General features: G+C 55.2%; 1 protein-coding gene across 1 annotated transcript in view; it reads left to right on the top strand.

Annotated features, from left to right (window-relative positions):
- ZBTB16 (zinc finger and BTB domain containing 16) overlaps positions 1-15,470 on the top strand; it is a 179,525-nt gene extending 164,055 nt beyond the window's left edge. Inside the window, exons 5-7 of the mRNA XM_028105813.2 lie at positions 7,651-7,821; positions 12,640-12,807; positions 14,501-15,470. Of these exons, the coding sequence (XP_027961614.1) occupies positions 7,651-7,821; positions 12,640-12,807; positions 14,501-14,730 (569 nt within the window). The 3' untranslated portion in view covers positions 14,731-15,470. The remainder of the gene's footprint in view (positions 1-7,650; positions 7,822-12,639; positions 12,808-14,500) is intronic.
- Positions 15,471-15,750: the final 280 nt, after the last annotated feature.

The raw sequence follows: 15,750 nt of genomic DNA, 5'->3' as shown, positions 1-15,750 counted from the left end.
GCAGGCAACTCCGTGTGTGGGAGACAAGCCCCCATGCACAGGCTTGTGGCTGATCTGGTTCAAGGCAGGCCTCCGGAGATGTTTTCTCAGTCTTCCCTAGCTGTCCTGAGAGGGAGGCTGACAGCAGTAAAGGATACAGCGGGGCTTGTCTCCCACTGTCAGGATCGGTCTTTCTCAGGAGTCAGTGGGCTGACACTTTCTTGGGCTGGGCAGCCTGGGCCCTCACTGAGCAAGCAGCTAACTTTCTGAAGAAGGCTGGGAATTCAGGAGCTCAACCCAAATGATCCTGTCACTTGTGCCCAAGAGAACAGCTAGCAAGAGAGTTCTTGGCCCTTTCTGCAGTAGATCCCTTGAAAAGCAGCCAAACCCTCAATGATGGTACAGGAGGGAGTCAAAAGGGAGGCACCCCTGCCGTTGTGATGGCTGGGCATTCATTTCATTTCTGTCTGCTCTCTGTCCCTGCCCCTCCGCACCTGTAGCCTTCTCCATCCTCTTGAGATGCAGACAGGCTTCCTGCCTGTGGTGTGAGTCAGCCTTGGGCTGCTCGTCTCGGTCTTTTTCTCTTGCACAGTGGATGATGCAGTTCTTCCGTGTCCTTTAACAATGACGGCGGGGTGGGGGGGTTGTGGGCAGAGGAGGGAGCAAGGAGAAAGATAGGGAAGGGGAAAAGGCAGCAGTCCCAATGATGGTTTTGGTGTGTGGCTACCAGGGTTGCCTGTGGCCAGAAATGGCATCTAGGAGTACAGAGGAAGTGGAAAGACCTTTCTGAAGGATTTGGGGGTCAGGTTGGGGGTGGAGGGTGGGAGATGGTTCCAGTTTAAATCAGGGTTTTTGCGGGGCGCCTGGGTGGCTCAGTCATTAGGTGTCTGCCTTCGGATCAGGTCATGATCCCGGGGTCCTGGGATCGAGCCCCGCGTCGGGTTCCCTGCTCAGCGGGAAGCCTATTTCCCTCTCCCACTCCCCCTGCTTGTGTTCCCTCTCTCGCTGTGTCTCTCTGTGTCAAACAAATAAATAAAATCTTTAGAAAAAATCAAGGTTTTTGCAGTCCCCCTAAAGTTGAGATTTTCTTCCTCTGGGGAGAAAAAACCGTTGGGGGTGGTGGGGAAGGCGGCTGTTGCTTGGCTGGGTGAGGTTAGGTGGGGTTGGACCCGACAAGCCTGTCTGTGGGCCGCGTGCACGCACATCCACACACAGGCGTGCCCGCAGTCCAGCACATGCACACGTGGCAGTCATAGCCAGCTTGCCAAAAAAAGCCAGAGTATATTTAGATCCCTCTGCTCTTTTGATTAAGAAACTGCTTATGCTGGAGATAATAAGAGCCTTGTTCCAAGAAGGTGTAGCACCTGAACATCCCTTCCAGCTGTGTACCCCTCTGATCCTTTTCCTTCCTCGCTATTAAAGAGCTAATTGGTATGGAAATGGCACAGGTGTAAACATGAGGGTTCTGTGTCTCATAATTTCAGGCCCGGTCATCACCTGGGTGAAATAAATATCCTGGATCTGTGTCACCCCTCATGCCTCTTGTTCCACCCTGGCCTTGGCTTTCTCCCATTCTTTGGCTATAATTAAACTTGTTTTAAATTGAGAGTCTGCAAGTTGGACATGCCCTGCAGCCAAAACGGGCCGTGCTGCCCTTGGGGCGGGAGGGTGGATGAGCTGTGGGTCACCATCTCCAGAGACAGAAGGGAGGCAAATGGTAGCCGGCATATTTGCATGGGTCCTGCCCACGTTAGCTAGAACCAAGCTTTTCATTCAAGAGTTTATTTCTTTTTTCCTTTTTTAAAATTTGACAGAGAGAGACACAGTGAGAGAGGGAACACAAGCAGGGGGAGCGGGAGAGGGAGAAGCAGGCTTCCCGCTGAGCAGGGAGCCCAGTGCGGGGCTCGATCCCGGGACCCTGGGACCATGACCTGAGCCAAAGGCAGATGTCTAATGACTGAGCTACCCAGGCGCCCCTCAAGTGGTTATTTCATTCCATTACCTCTTTTATATTACCTTCAGCAATAAACCGTGTCAGGCAGACACCCTTGGAGCACACCTCAATACTGAGCCCCATTCGTTCCTCGGAAGAGCAGAGGAGGGGCTGTTCTTTGACCTGATACATTATTTCCTTGGATCCAGGCTAATTTATGTGCCCGGTTTACATTTCCGGATTGATAGAAAGCAGTACAGTTGCAGAATTTATATACTCAAAAACATGTGTCCCTTGCCTCCAAATAGCACTGGGAAGTTGGAGTTGGAAAGGGCAGGTGAGTTAGGAATGGGAATGCCGTTTCCTAGAGGAAGAAATGAAGCCCGAGGTCACAGCGCCAGGCAGGCTGCGCCTCAGGGCCGGCACTGAGGGCTTCCGCCAGATTCACTGCATAATACGGTAAAAAACTGGTCCTTCTGTGGTTTCAGTCTTCGCTGCCGACCCACAGAGCTCAGACACGGAGTAAGAACTAAGGGAGTCATGTCTAGCCTACCAGACAGACGCGAGAGGCCCCAACAAGATCAGATGCCTGTGGGTCACTTGGTGTTACTGATTTCCAAAGAGAGTCTTGCTGGAAGTGCTCGGTAATGACTTCATTTGGTCTGAGCTTTCCTCTAGCTCTAGCTGTCCGGCTCTCTCTACTAGGACTGCCTCCACCTCCGGTCCCTTGCCTGCCCCTTGTGATTGTCCCACAATCCTTAGCCTCTTATGCACCATACAGTTAGTGACTGAGTGCCCATGCTATGCCAGGCCCTGTGGTCAGGGTGGGGGAATATAAAGATTAAGGGAACAGTCCTGCTTTGGAGGGCTTACAGTCTAGTAGGCAGAGCTGAATGTCAAAAATAAATGCATCAGAGGGTTTTACATGCTGTAGTCATGAGGGCTTAGAGGAAGAAGATGTTCTTGGCATTGAGTCCCAAATGGTGTTAACTCATCCAAGATGCCTCCTCTAGAATCAACTTCCTGGAAGCAGCGGCCCAGAGTCAATAAAGCAACTTCAGCTCGTCTCCTGCTCAGGGCAGCCGTGATCCCCATCCGGGCTGTCCGTTGCTGCAGGGGGGTGCCTGTCTGAGGCGGGGGGGGCATGCAGGCTGGGATCCAGCCCTCTTCGCTCACCAGAGCCGTGCGCCCAGGCGACTATCTGTGTCTGCCCACAGTCAGAGGCATGATTTTCTAATTCAGACAAAGGCGGCGTCTGGGCTGGCAGGGGCTCTGCTATCACTTTATAGTTACAAAGCCTTTGCGCGTGGGTTTCTCATTTGATGCTCTCAGCAACAACAGTGTGGCAAAGGATGAGCAAACCCTGGTCCAGAGAAGTTCAGTGACTTGCTCAGAATCACAAGGCAAGTAAGCGGCAGAACCAAGACCCCTGTGCTGCTTTTGTTTCCCTTGGGCCACGCTGACCAGATGATTTCTTACGGTTTTCTGCAACCAGGGGAGGCTCCTCCTGCCTCCCCAGTGGTATCAGGCATGAGGTCTCTCTCTAGCAGAGGAAGGAGCACCAAGCATCTCTGGGGTTCAGGCGGTGTGGGGAGCAGAGGGGCGTAACCCTGCCCAGCCTCTTGCCCGGCCGCACATCTCCCGGTAACTAATGAATTGCTAATACAATTTTCTAGATAATTTTATTTCCATAGTCCCACATTTTAATGTGTTTCCAAAAGCTAGCATTTATTTGCTTAATCTCCCAGTGTAATAGAATCTGCCCTGACTCATCATACATGCGAACAATCAGCTAGGCAGAAACTACAGCAAATTGTTTAATAACTCAAATCTAGTCTCTAGATTTTTAGCTTGCATGCACCAGTAGCTTTGCCCATGTCTCTTCCATTCCCTGCCCCCCAACCTCTTCCTTTTTAAATATTTTTCCATCTTCTCAGCTGTTGGTCTCCAAACAGAAGAGAGGCGAGAATGGATACGGGGCCTCAGAGGTCCCTTCTCCTCATCTCTGTACCTCGGCCGGTGTCCTCAGTGGCCAAGGAGGGCCCCTGAGCCTTGTGAGATGTCCCAGGAAGGAGGGGAGAGGGACCCTTGCATGGACATGGTAGAATTTCCTTCCCAAGTGAGGGTGATATCACCCAAAACCAGCCGCCAGGGTGCAGAGCTGGCCATCCGGGGGCACCACGCTTCCCAGCTGAGCCCCCGTGCCAGGTCCTGTCACGCCATCTTCCCTGGACCTCATTTTTCCACTCTCCTCCCCCGGGGGGGGCATTGCCCTTATATACAGGCTGGTTCCTGTGGGCACCCCCCCTCCGCAGCCGTTCCAGGCACCACACTGGCCCCACGGACCTTCCCTGCTTATCTCCACCCCACCCTCCATGGCTGTCGTGTGCCCCCCCCCCCCGCACCGCTCTGCAGGTTGCTTGCAGTGTGTCCTTAGCCCTCCTTCCGGTCCTTGGCTTCTCAGTAGTCTTCATTTCTCAATGCCATAGTCCTCATGGAGTCACCCTGTCTTATCCCCTGGCCGGTCACCCTGTCTGTATCCCCAACTCGTCTGGGACCCCAGTTCTCTGGTTGGTCTCAGCATCCCCTCTGTCACCTCACGGTGCCTGCACTTGGTCACTGCACATTGAGTGTGCTGGATGGACACGAAGTGGGTTCAGGCCGTCCTGAGAGGTATGGGTGGCCTGCGGGGGGAGGCGGCTTTGAGGAGCCTTGGAAAGACCTGGGGGGCTGAGTGCTGTGGTGTCCTCAGGCCATCCTGCTGGGGGGTACCAGCCCGCAAAACTCCTCTGGGCCTGGCATTGTAGGCTTGGAGTGGCCCTACTGGGAATGTCACGCTCCCTCTGACCCAGGTGCCGTCCACCCTGGGGATGTCTGGGGATGCCTCAGGAGAAATCCGTCCTGCTGAAGGGCACAGCTTGCCCACGAGGCCTGCTCCAGCTTACCAATTCAAGGCAGCTGTTTGACATGTGGCTTACTTGGGGCCCATGCTGGGGGCCCTCGGGATGAAACAGCCAGGGCAGCCATGTCACAGATCTCGCTGCAGATGGACTGCGCACCTGGGCGTGTTGAGCTGCCCGGGATGGGCACTGAGTGCTCGCCGTCAGCCCTTGAGCTGCCTCCGCCTGGCAGGCCGCTCCCCTCAGCCAGGTGCAGCCAGGCACCCCATTACCTCCCTGAGGTCTTGCCCCGGGACGTCGGAAGGCTTCAGAGAGCTGTGCCTTGTGACCCTGCTTCCAGCCCGCTCCCCCGGGCCTGGGTTTTCTAACCGTCGCTGGAGGAGGCCCCGGACCCACTGGGGCTCCCGGCCCAAGCGGGATGAGAGCCAGCACGCTGGCCCTATCGAGCCTCTTCCAGAAGCCCAGACAGACAGGAGGCATGCCCGAAACAGACCCGGGCCTAACCCTGCGGTGCCTGAAATCAGACAGACCTCGACATTTTCAAATCTCAGCTCTCCGTCTTCTGACTGTGTGACCTTAGGCAAGTTGGTTAATCGCACTGTTTTCCCGTTTGTGGAAAGGGGGATGAGAGCGCCTGCCTTGGGGGGTTGGATGCACGTGTTAATTGAGATGGCAGCATAGATAAAGCACATGTATTAGTTCCTTTCCCTTGTGTTCGTTGAGGCCAGGAGCAAAACGGTGCTCTTGCTTTGTGTTCAGCCTTCCCTGGACCTGGATGCAGGCCGCAGCTGCACGGGTGGCCATGGGGGGTGGAGGAACAGGGGGATAGAAGGGTCTGGCCTTCCTGCTAGTTGATCCTAAACCCAGCCACGGATGGGCCTGGGGCAGCGAGAACAGACCAGCCCTTTGCTGTCTCTGTGGATGGACCAGGGTGGCAGCAAGGTCTTCATGCCGTCCCTCTCTTCACCCCACTTTCCTACACAGAGCTCCTTGATCCAGCACTGAGCAACCAGGGCTCTGCCCTTGCTCCCCTCTGGGCTGTGTTGACAGATGCTAGGCCTGTCCACCTTTCCCACTGGTGTCCTTTACACAGGGCCAGGCAGTGCAGGGCTGAACACCAGTGATACTGGTTAGATGCCAGCAAGAGGGGAGCAGATGAGCTTCCCAGGGGAGCTGACGTGCTTAGGGAAGTACGATCTAAAAGGGTGGGCAGTGAGCACCAGTGAGGACTCAGATGGTGGGTCTCCATGCTTCCTCGTGTGCTGCTGTACCCAGAGAGGTTAGTGGCTCCCGAGCAGGATCTTTCTTTGTAGGATACCACGGGGTACTTGTCTAAGCTTCTGATCACTGCAGAGAATGGCCAGACAGAATGAAATGAAAATCTCATGCCACTCACTAGCTTCAAGTCCTTTGACAGTTGCCCACTGGTCTTGAGATGCAGCCTAAATGTCTTCACATGGTTTTCAAGACCCGCATGTGACCTGGCCCTGCCTACTTCTTTGACCTTCCCTCCACTGTCTTCCCACCTCCCTAGCGATTCTGTTCTTCTGTCTGATCCTCTGATAACTGCGTTTCTTTCCAGGCTAGAGTGTTCATGGATGCTCTCCCCCACTGGTCCCTTGTGCTGGGTGACATCTATGACGACAGCAGAGACTTTGTAGAGTTTTCCATGGTTAGATTCCCCAGTGCCCAAAAGGGAGTCCTCCTTAGAGAAGGTACTAGAATAATATTTGTTGAATGAAGAGACTCTTAAGATGGGTGCTTTGGTGGGGCGCCTGGGTGGCTTAGTCGTTAAGTGGATGCCTTCGGCTCAGGTCATTATCCCAGGTCATGATCCTGGGATCGAGTTCTGCGTCGGGCTCCCTACTCTTTGGGAAGCCTGCTTCTCCCTCTCCCACTCCCCCTGCTTGTGTTCCTGCTCTCGCTGTGTCTCTCTCTGTCAAATAAATAAATAAAATCTTTAAAAAAAAAAATGATGGGTGCTTTGGTGAAGGGAGAACTGGTTAAAAGAAGAGGGTCTGTAGCTAGCCTCCAGAGAGGATTCAGACCCAGGCAGCCTGGATTGGGACTGCATCTCTGCAGCTTCTGAGTTCCGTGGAACTTGGGACAAGTTGTGCAATCTCGGTGTCTCATTTGCCTCATCTGAGAGGGGAGGTGGTGGAGCCTGCCTTCTGGAGACGGGACTTTCACTTAGCTCCATTCAACCATGGGCTGGCACGTGCTGTCTTCGTGATTGTGATCCCCCACAGAGGCCACCCCGACTTCCCACCTCCTGCCCCAGACTCCCAAAAGTCCCCCTGACACATGCCATCTTTTTTTTTTAAAGATTTTATTTATTTATTTGACACAGAGAGACACAGCGAGAGAGGGAACACAAGCAGGGGGAGTGGGAGAGGGAGAAGCAGCCTTCCTGTGGAGCAGGGAGCCCGATGCGGGGCTCGATCCCAGGACCCCGGGACCATGACCTGAGCCGAAGGCAGACGCTTAACGACTGTGAGCCACCCAGGTGCCCCGACACATGCCATCTTAATACCCTGCCTTTGACACAGCCCCCCACACAGATGCTGACTCACGTTTGTCGTTGTGACGGATTTGTCTCTTTCTCCTACTAGACTTTAGGTGCCATAAGGGTGAGGAGTAAGTCGATTTTGTCCACTGTTGAAGCCACACGCTAGGTGTTCCCTCAACACTGCATGGCCTGGCCCGCCTCTGGGTTCGCCCCCGAGCCTGGGGGAGTAGAGGCATAGCCCTGGCTCCTGGCTCTGGCTCTAGCCCGGATGAGTCAGGGGAGGCTGTGTGCTCCCCGCTCCTGAGCTCTCCCGCTCCTGTTCCCTGCAGGCACGGACATGGCCGTCTTCTGTCTGCTATGTGGGAAGCGATTCCAGGCACAGAGCGCGCTCCAGCAGCACATGGAGGTCCACGCCGGCGTGCGCAGCTACATCTGCAGTGAGTGCAACCGCACCTTCCCCAGCCACACCGCCCTCAAACGCCACCTGCGCTCACACACCGGTAAGCCCGTCCAGGGGATGGCTGGCTCAGAGTCTCTGGGAATCCATGTCTGCATTTACCTCCAAAACCATAAAGGGGAGGTGTCAGGCTGAGTCGGCCCTCAGCCCTTCTTTGCTCAAGGTGGGCATGGAGGGGCTTCCATTGTACAGGTAAACATTGTTCTTCTCCCCCTCCTATCTTGGGGACCTGTGGGTCTCAGTCTCTCTGCGCTCAATGGAGAGGGTATTCATTAGAAATGCAGGCTCTTGGGTTCCACCCTCAGAAACTTTGACTTCATGGATATGGAGAGGGAGCCAAGACTCGATGTGATGAATAAGTATTCCCAAAAGATTCGGATGCAGGTGGACCCAAAACGCATTTGGAGAAAAACCTACCCGCTTGGTCACCTCTCCCTGGCCTCCACCCCATGGACACACGCTCCTGACATCAGCCCTGGGCTCCTAAGGGCATGGTGCAGAAGTGGTCCTGCTTGCCCTAGAATAACAGAAGCACATTTTCTGTACTTGGCCATTAACCTTGATTAGGGGAGACGATGAGGGCATATAAACAATGAGCCAGAAAGTAGTCGTGAGTCACGGGGTACGGGCTGAGTGCCCAGGTACCGGCTCATCCCTGCCGCCACCCTCTAGGTTGACCCTGGGGGCCAGGAGGCAGATTGCTTTCTTGTAGCAACCTCCGATCCCCTAGCAAAGTAATGGGTGACTTAAATTCATCCCTTTCTCTAGGACAAAATTGGGTCTTCGCTGACAGCACATGGATAAAGGAGTGGCCCTTTCTGAGTCTGCGTGTGTCTCTGCTCATGTGTGCTCTTTCCTGAGTTTGGAGTGAGAATGGGGGACAGGGTGGGGTCAGGGAGATAGAGAGGCAGACTCCATATCAGGATCCATAACAGGGTGTGGGCTCATGTCTCTTGGAGAGGGTATCAAAAGTTGTGTGCCTCAAGACAGGAATGGTAGGACCTTCTCTCTCCTCATTCTTGGGTCTTGTCACAACTCTGGGATTAAGTATGCAGGCCAGGCCTTTCTTGGGTGGCAGTCTCTGCTGATGGAGGGAGGGGCTTTTCTTATCATGGACTGAGCAGGTCTGTCCTGCCCAAGAGTGTGCATCCTCCTCCAGGAGCCTGCCTGGCCTTGCACTTTCTGATGTCATTCACTTGAGGGGAACGTATTGCCTTAAGCATCACCTGACTTGCTTGGAGTCATTGAGGTTTGCTGGCATAAGACAAGGGGAGGTCCCAGAGGGTAGGACCCGACAAGAAGGGCTAAGGAGGAAGGGATGTCTCCTCTGTAGTGACCGTGTATGCGTCCCCTGCAGGTCTGTGCACTCTTCTGTCCACACTTCCCCCCCGACTGGGTCCCCAAGTTCAGCCTTAACATGGTGGCCAGTCACCTTTCAGCCGCTGCTGAGCATGCTGCTAGGTCAAATCAGTTGGCTGCATGGGACTTAAATGATCCCAGCCTGCTGAGTCCACCCAGGATATGCCCTGCTCTGCCCGTGCTCCCTTCTAAGAGTGCAGACATCAAAATATCACCTGCTCCTGTGTCAGTCATGGCACAGATCTGTGGGGAGGGGCTCTCTCCAGACAGAGTTTGGGAGAAGTACTTGTTTAATCTCGGAAACGTGGAGCACACTGCTGCCTATGCACGTGCGCACAAACTCCCATCGATTTTCACACCAGTGAGGCCCCGTGCACACAAGCTCTCTACAGGCCGAGCACACCCCCCACACAATGCCTCATTAATATTCCGTTGTTCTTGGCCCGGTTGCTGCTGGGGCCGGGTGTTTAGCATCGGCAGCTGTGTTTGGTAGGTTAGTCCAGCCGCGCTCTTGGCATTGATGGATCCCTGATTCACACGGCTCATCATATAATAAACTCTCAGCTGTGCTAAAGGGAGGGACTGACAGGGAGGGGCCCGAGGAGCTGCCGGGGTGGGGCCTGGCTGGTGCCACGGAAACCACCAGGTGAGGCCAGGCCACTGGGGTCACAGATGCGCTGGGCAGGCCAGAGGGGCTCTAATTAGTCTCGTTTGTCCTGCACTTAATGTCAAGCTCATTAAAGAGGCTACAGAGTTAATCAACATACCACAAATTGGATTTTGAGTTCTGCAGTTAGTTTTGCGTACATTATGGCAACATGGACACCATTAACTCTCAGGGTGAGGATTTTAGGCCAGGTGATTGCCATGCTTCAAAGTGTGTGTGTGTGTGTGTGTGTGTGTGTGTGTGTGTGTGCGTGCACACGCGTGCATGCATGTGTGCATATGTCTTTTTTTTTCTTCTAAGTTCTTTTTACTCCTTTCCCTGGGCTGACTCTGGAGATTTCCTATTTAAACTCATTTAACATGTGATCCACTTCATAATTAAATTCATAAAACTCTGGTCAAACAAACCTCTCTGCTTTAACCCTTTGTTTTTTAAACTCTTAGCCCCCCCCCCCCGGAGGGGGAGGCACAGACGGCAGTTCCCCGCCAGCCCCCTCACCCCCCGGCCAGGTGGCTGCCGAGATGTACGTTTTAATTACCGGCTCTCGTTGGAAGTCTCACGTGGCCCTTGCTTTATTTATTTATTTATATCTTAATGAGGATACTGAATCCTTGATTAAAGTCGTTATCGTTGCCAATTCGGCGGGGAGGGGTGTCGGATGTCAGACGGGGGGGCTGTGTGTGCAGACGTCTGCACAGAGAGGGAGTGGCACGCAGGCACAGGCCTGCTCAGAATGACCCTCACTCGGACAGACGCACAACTAAGGAGGACCAGGGTCTGCACGGACCTCTGCTCCCCTGGGGTTGGGTGGGGCTGGCGGCTGGTCCGCACAGCCCTGGCAGAGAGGGGCCGAGCAGGGGCTGAGAACCCCGGGATTTGGTCTATCTCAGACCTGCACGTGCCTCTGAGCCAGGGCTGTGCCTTCTAGATGGGTACAAACTGGGGGACCGGCTCTGCTCTTCCAACTTCTCCCGTCTGACTCCTCGTGGAAGTGCTCGCACCCACCCCTCTCTGCCTTTGGAGCTTCTTGCAGAAAGAGAGCCCTCAGCAAGCAGACCCCAGCATCCACTCCCCACGGAGCCTTAAAAACCCTTCAGAGCCATCAGAAGAGATGAGGATTTATGTGGGGACAGGGGCCTGCGTTTGGGGCGGTGGGGGGGGGGAGGTTTGGTTAGCGGCCTGAGGAGGAGAGAGACAAGAGAGTAAAATATCATTTTAAAGAGGAAGTGAAGGCATAGGCATGCGAGTCTATAACAAGAAGGACAATTTATGCCCAGGCACGAGTGCAGTTTGACATGGGGATAATGAAAAAACGTAGGTCATTGTGGATGACTTAAACCTTCAGCAGCTGAAGAAAATGTATGAAATGCAGAGGACATTACACGGTTGGCAGCCCCGCACATCTGCAGAGGGACAAGTGAAATACAGTGGGCCATTCTTTACCATAAACTGTGGTTGTTGGAGATGCAGCCCAGAGAAATTGTAATTACAGTGACAAGACGAATCAGCGATATTTAAATATTCATGAACAAAGTCTGGGGTGATCCATCTATCCTTATTGTCTCTGCCTTCACTCCTGTAATAAATAAGTCGCTGAAGGCCTCACCTTTCAGCCCCCAAAGCCTCCACTTTGGGTACAAAGCAAAAGATGGTGAATCTGCACACCGCAACCTCTCACCCTCCAGGGGCCTGGAAGGGAGGCTGACAGGCACAGCCTGCAGGCCGAGGGCCGGCTGCTCTCCCCGAGCTTCGTCTGCCCGCCCCTTCCGAGCGTCTGCTCCAGGTCGGCCCTGTTCTGCGTCCCTGGGCAACGAGGGTTAACAAGACTCCCTTCTTGCCCTTGAGATGCTTCCATCCTGGAGGCAGGGTGTGCGTGGCAAGAGAAACAGGACTGCATGTCACTTAGCCATCTGATAAGTTATCACGTGTCCAGACTCCGAAACCAGATCTGAATCCCGACTCCACTGCTTACAAGCTATTTGACCTTAGAGAGACCATCTAAGCATCTCATTCTTCCCCTCTGTATGATGAGAATTCTGCCTTTCTCGTCAGGTTATTGCAGTGATTACGTGATAAGATGTGTGTAAGGTTCCTAGCACGGTAGCGAGCACTCAACAGATTGGTCCATTTTGATTACAAAGTCCCATAAAAATTATCCTGCTACTACAATAACATCGTGCTAGGCATTTCTTCTTTTTTTGGGACGGAAGAAAGTGACTCAGTGTGCCTGGGTGGGAGGCGCTAAAAGGACACTTCCAAACCATGCGGATGTGTGAGCGGGGCCTTGAAGGATCACTAGGAGTTTGCTGAGGGGCGGGGAGAGGAAATCAAGCAGAGGGGATAGTTGCTGAAGCTGTGGAGCAGGGAGAGAGCAGAAGGCATTTGGGGGACGGTATGTTCTAGTTCCCCAAATTGAAGGGGTGTTTTTGAGGGTAGGGGGGGTCAAGCTGGAATGGCTTTTACCCCTGACCTATGGGAAAGGGAGAGAAGGTAGCACGGGAAGCTGGGGGGCAAGTGTCAGAGTGCACGGGTCTGCTCTCCCCTTGTGGGAGCCTGCTTGCCGGGGCCTGCTCTTCATCCTTGAACCAGTCAGGCTCTCTCTTCCTGAGACTGGCTCTGGACCCATGGACGGGCCCTGGGCCCCGGCGAAGTATGCTCAGGTGTGCACATGCATGCTCCCCGTTCACACGGGGGGGGGGGGTGGTCCTGACGTCGTCTTTGGAGAACGGTGGTGAAGACAGGCAGTCTCTTCCTGGCACACTGACCATGCCCTGCTGTCTCCTAGAAAGGGGACGGGGGGAGGCAGGGCCCTGATCCAGCCCTTTGTCCCCACAGGCGACCACCCGTATGAGTGTGAGTTCTGTGGCAGCTGCTTCCGGGATGAGAGCACACTCAAGAGCCACAAACGCATCCACACGGGCGAGAAACCCTACGAGTGCAATGGTTGTGGCAAGAAGTTCAGCCTCAAGCACCAGCTGGAGACGCACTATAGGGTGCACACAGGTACGGAGGGCCAGTGCAGGCCCCTGAGGCTGGTGTAGGGACCTGGGTGTCAGGGGCAGGGGGCAGGTGGTTCGCCAGAGCGGCCCAGGTGAGCATGGTCTGGGGCTGAGAGAGTGGGACGTGTTCTGGGAAAGGTGAGCCCGGTGGCCCAGGTGCCGCGTCCAGGGGCAAGGCTGAGGCAGACATTGCTGGTCGATCACAGCACACTTTCCGGGGAGCCAGACTGGCCTTCCAGGCAGCCATACCAGTAGCTTGCAGATGACATCGATTGGGGTCAAGTTGGCCTGATGGCTGAAAGCAAAGACTGGTATGGTTTCCTGTTCCTGGGGGCTAGGGGGCACTGAGTTCGGTGAGGATGAGCGCTGGGATGCTGGGAGTCAGACTGAGCTCCTTTCGGAGAGAGGAGGAGCCGAGGTACTCACAAACCCCTCCACGTGTAGAGTGCTTACCAGCACACTGGGCGATGGGGGCGGGGGGGGGGGAGGTAGACACTCAGAAGGACTTCCCATGAGGATAAGAGGTCGTGGAAGGTAGTGGAATCTAGCAAACTAGGAAGCCTCCTCTGATCAGGGGAAACAGCTGTCCTGACCAGAGGACGGGGGAGAAGTGACCTCAGGCGGGTCCTGCTGGCCGAGGGGAGAGAATGCTTCCGTGTGCAGGGCGGGTGCAGGGGAGAACAGAGGATTCACTGAGGAGAGGATGCTGTGCTGTCACAGCTCTGCTTTCTCGCCTCCAGCTTGGGTCACAAGGAGAGCCTCGGGTGCTTGGTGCTGACCGCTAGAGTCACTCCGAGCGTTTCCCAGAGCCCTGGGGCTTCCTTAGCCCCCTGCCGGGGATGTGACCTGGCAAGCAGATCATTAAATGCATTGGTGGTGACTATTGTAAATAGCGGGTCGATAGTTAGATCACTTTGGCTGTTCATTACTTCATTATTTGCTGGGGCCTCTGCACAGAGGAGTGTCGATAGCGAGATGGCTGGCCAGTTAATTACTGTATCGAAACAAGGTTCCCTCACACCCTCTGCTCAGCTCCAGGGGACTCTAACTGGGAGGGGGTTGGGGAGCAGCTAGGGTGGGGCTGGGCATCCCAGGCTGTCTGTCCCTTGCCCCATTCTAGCCCCACTGGGAAAGCAGGGTCCAGGGGCAGCTTCTCGGAGCCTTAGAGGAGTAGGCATCCCAGATGGAGCATGTTCGAAGGACAGGGTTCCCTCACTTTCACCCCCCTACTCCCCACCGGCTGTGGCCCCGAAAGGACTCCACTCCTTGTTCCCCTGGAAAAGTCATCCCCAAGGGCTTTCAGGACTTGACTGCCCCTTTTCTAGGCCCCCATACCCTTTCTTCAGAAGGAAGATTCTGGGCCTTTGGGAGGGTTGAGAAACGGAAGGCAGGGCTAAGGGTGTCTGAGCAACACCACAGCCACTAGCTGCATGTGGCTGGTGAAGTGAGCAACAGGGAAGCGCCACGGAACACACAGCTCCACACGGCAGACGCCCAGTGGCTCTGTGGACCAGTGGCTACCATATTGGAGGGTGCATCCACCATCACGGAGAGTTTTAGAGGAAAGTGCTAAGCTAGAGGGACTGATGTCCTCTCCACCAAGCGTGAGGGACCCCCCCCCCCGCCGGCAGCGTCCCTGGGGAGGCCCTCATGGCCCTCTCCCTCTGTCCTGGCTCTCTCCCGCACTCCCCCCGCAGGTGAGAAGCCCTTCGAGTGCAAGCTGTGCCACCAGCGCTCCCGGGACTACTCGGCCATGATCAAGCACCTGCGAACGCACAACGGCGCCTCGCCCTACCAGTGCACCATCTGCACGGAGTACTGCCCCAGCCTTTCCTCCATGCAGAAGCACATGAAGGGCCACAAGCCCGAGGAGATCCCACCCGACTGGAGGATAGAGAAGACTTACCTCTACCTGTGCTACGTGTGAGCGGGGCCGCGGCCATGGCAGGGGGAGCGGGCAGCCAGGAGAGAGGCGTTACAGCGGGGCGAAGTCGACGAAGGACTGGGCGAAAAAAGAGAAATAGAAAAAAAGAAAAAAAAAGGAAAAAAAAAAAGAGACAAGAAAAAGGAAACCTGATAGCTGTCTGGCCTCAGAGTCTCTCTGGGGCTCCAGGTGACCTGATGCCCGGCCACTGCCCCTCCCGGGGTGGGGGGGGCCCTCTGTCCCTCCTCTCTGGCTGGAGGTTGGCCTCATTTTCTTGGGTGGGGGCGGAGGTGGTTTGTTCAGCTCAGATGGTGGCGTATTTTTCTTTTCCCTCCTGCCAGACCCCCCCCTTTTGCGTCCAAAAGTGGAGGCTAGGAAGGGGGTGAGGGGGCCTCTGGTCAGAACCACACAATCTGCCTGCCCCCTTCTTGCTGACTCCTCAGAGGAAGGGGGCTGGGGCAGGGAGGGGGCCTGCAGGTGGTGGGGCTGGGCACGAGTCGATGGTCACATGGCAGCTCTGGTTTGCTGGGGCAGATTGGGGTGGGAGGCGCTCTCCTTCCCTTCCTACCACTCGGTTTATCTGTTGCTTCCCCTGCACCGCCCCCCCACCCTTCTGCCACATCCCGCGTGGTGCCCCCCTTAAGGTGTACAGCAGCAGCTTCATGGCTCTTGCCCTTCCCCCAGCTCCGTGCTCCCTGCCTCCCCGTGACTCCTGTCCTCCCAGTGCAGGCGGCCGGGGCGGGGGGGGGGGGGGGTCTTCCTTCTGGCCCAGCCTCCCTAGCAGGGAAGCTGCGTGTGACTCCAGAGCCCCCACCCTGCCCTCAGCTTTCTGAGAACACAAAATAAATGGAGTACCCCACCCTAGTTAAGCCCTGTCATGAGCGAGGTTCCTGCTGAGCTGCTTTTGCTTCCAAAATGGGAAAACATAACTCACTATATACTGTCCCACCAAACAAACCAACGCCAACCCCTACGACCCCTATTTCAGTCCCTAGGAGAAGGAATCCATGTAAGGACTCATTG

The sequence above is a fragment of the Eumetopias jubatus genome, unplaced genomic scaffold, assembly GCF_037043125.1.
Source record: "Eumetopias jubatus isolate StellerSeaLion01/CBP00866 unplaced genomic scaffold, mEumJub1_p1.0 scaffold_13, whole genome shotgun sequence".
Classification (NCBI taxonomy): Eukaryota; Metazoa; Chordata; class Mammalia; order Carnivora; family Otariidae; genus Eumetopias; species Eumetopias jubatus.
This window is presented reverse-complemented; position numbering and strand designations above follow the sequence as displayed.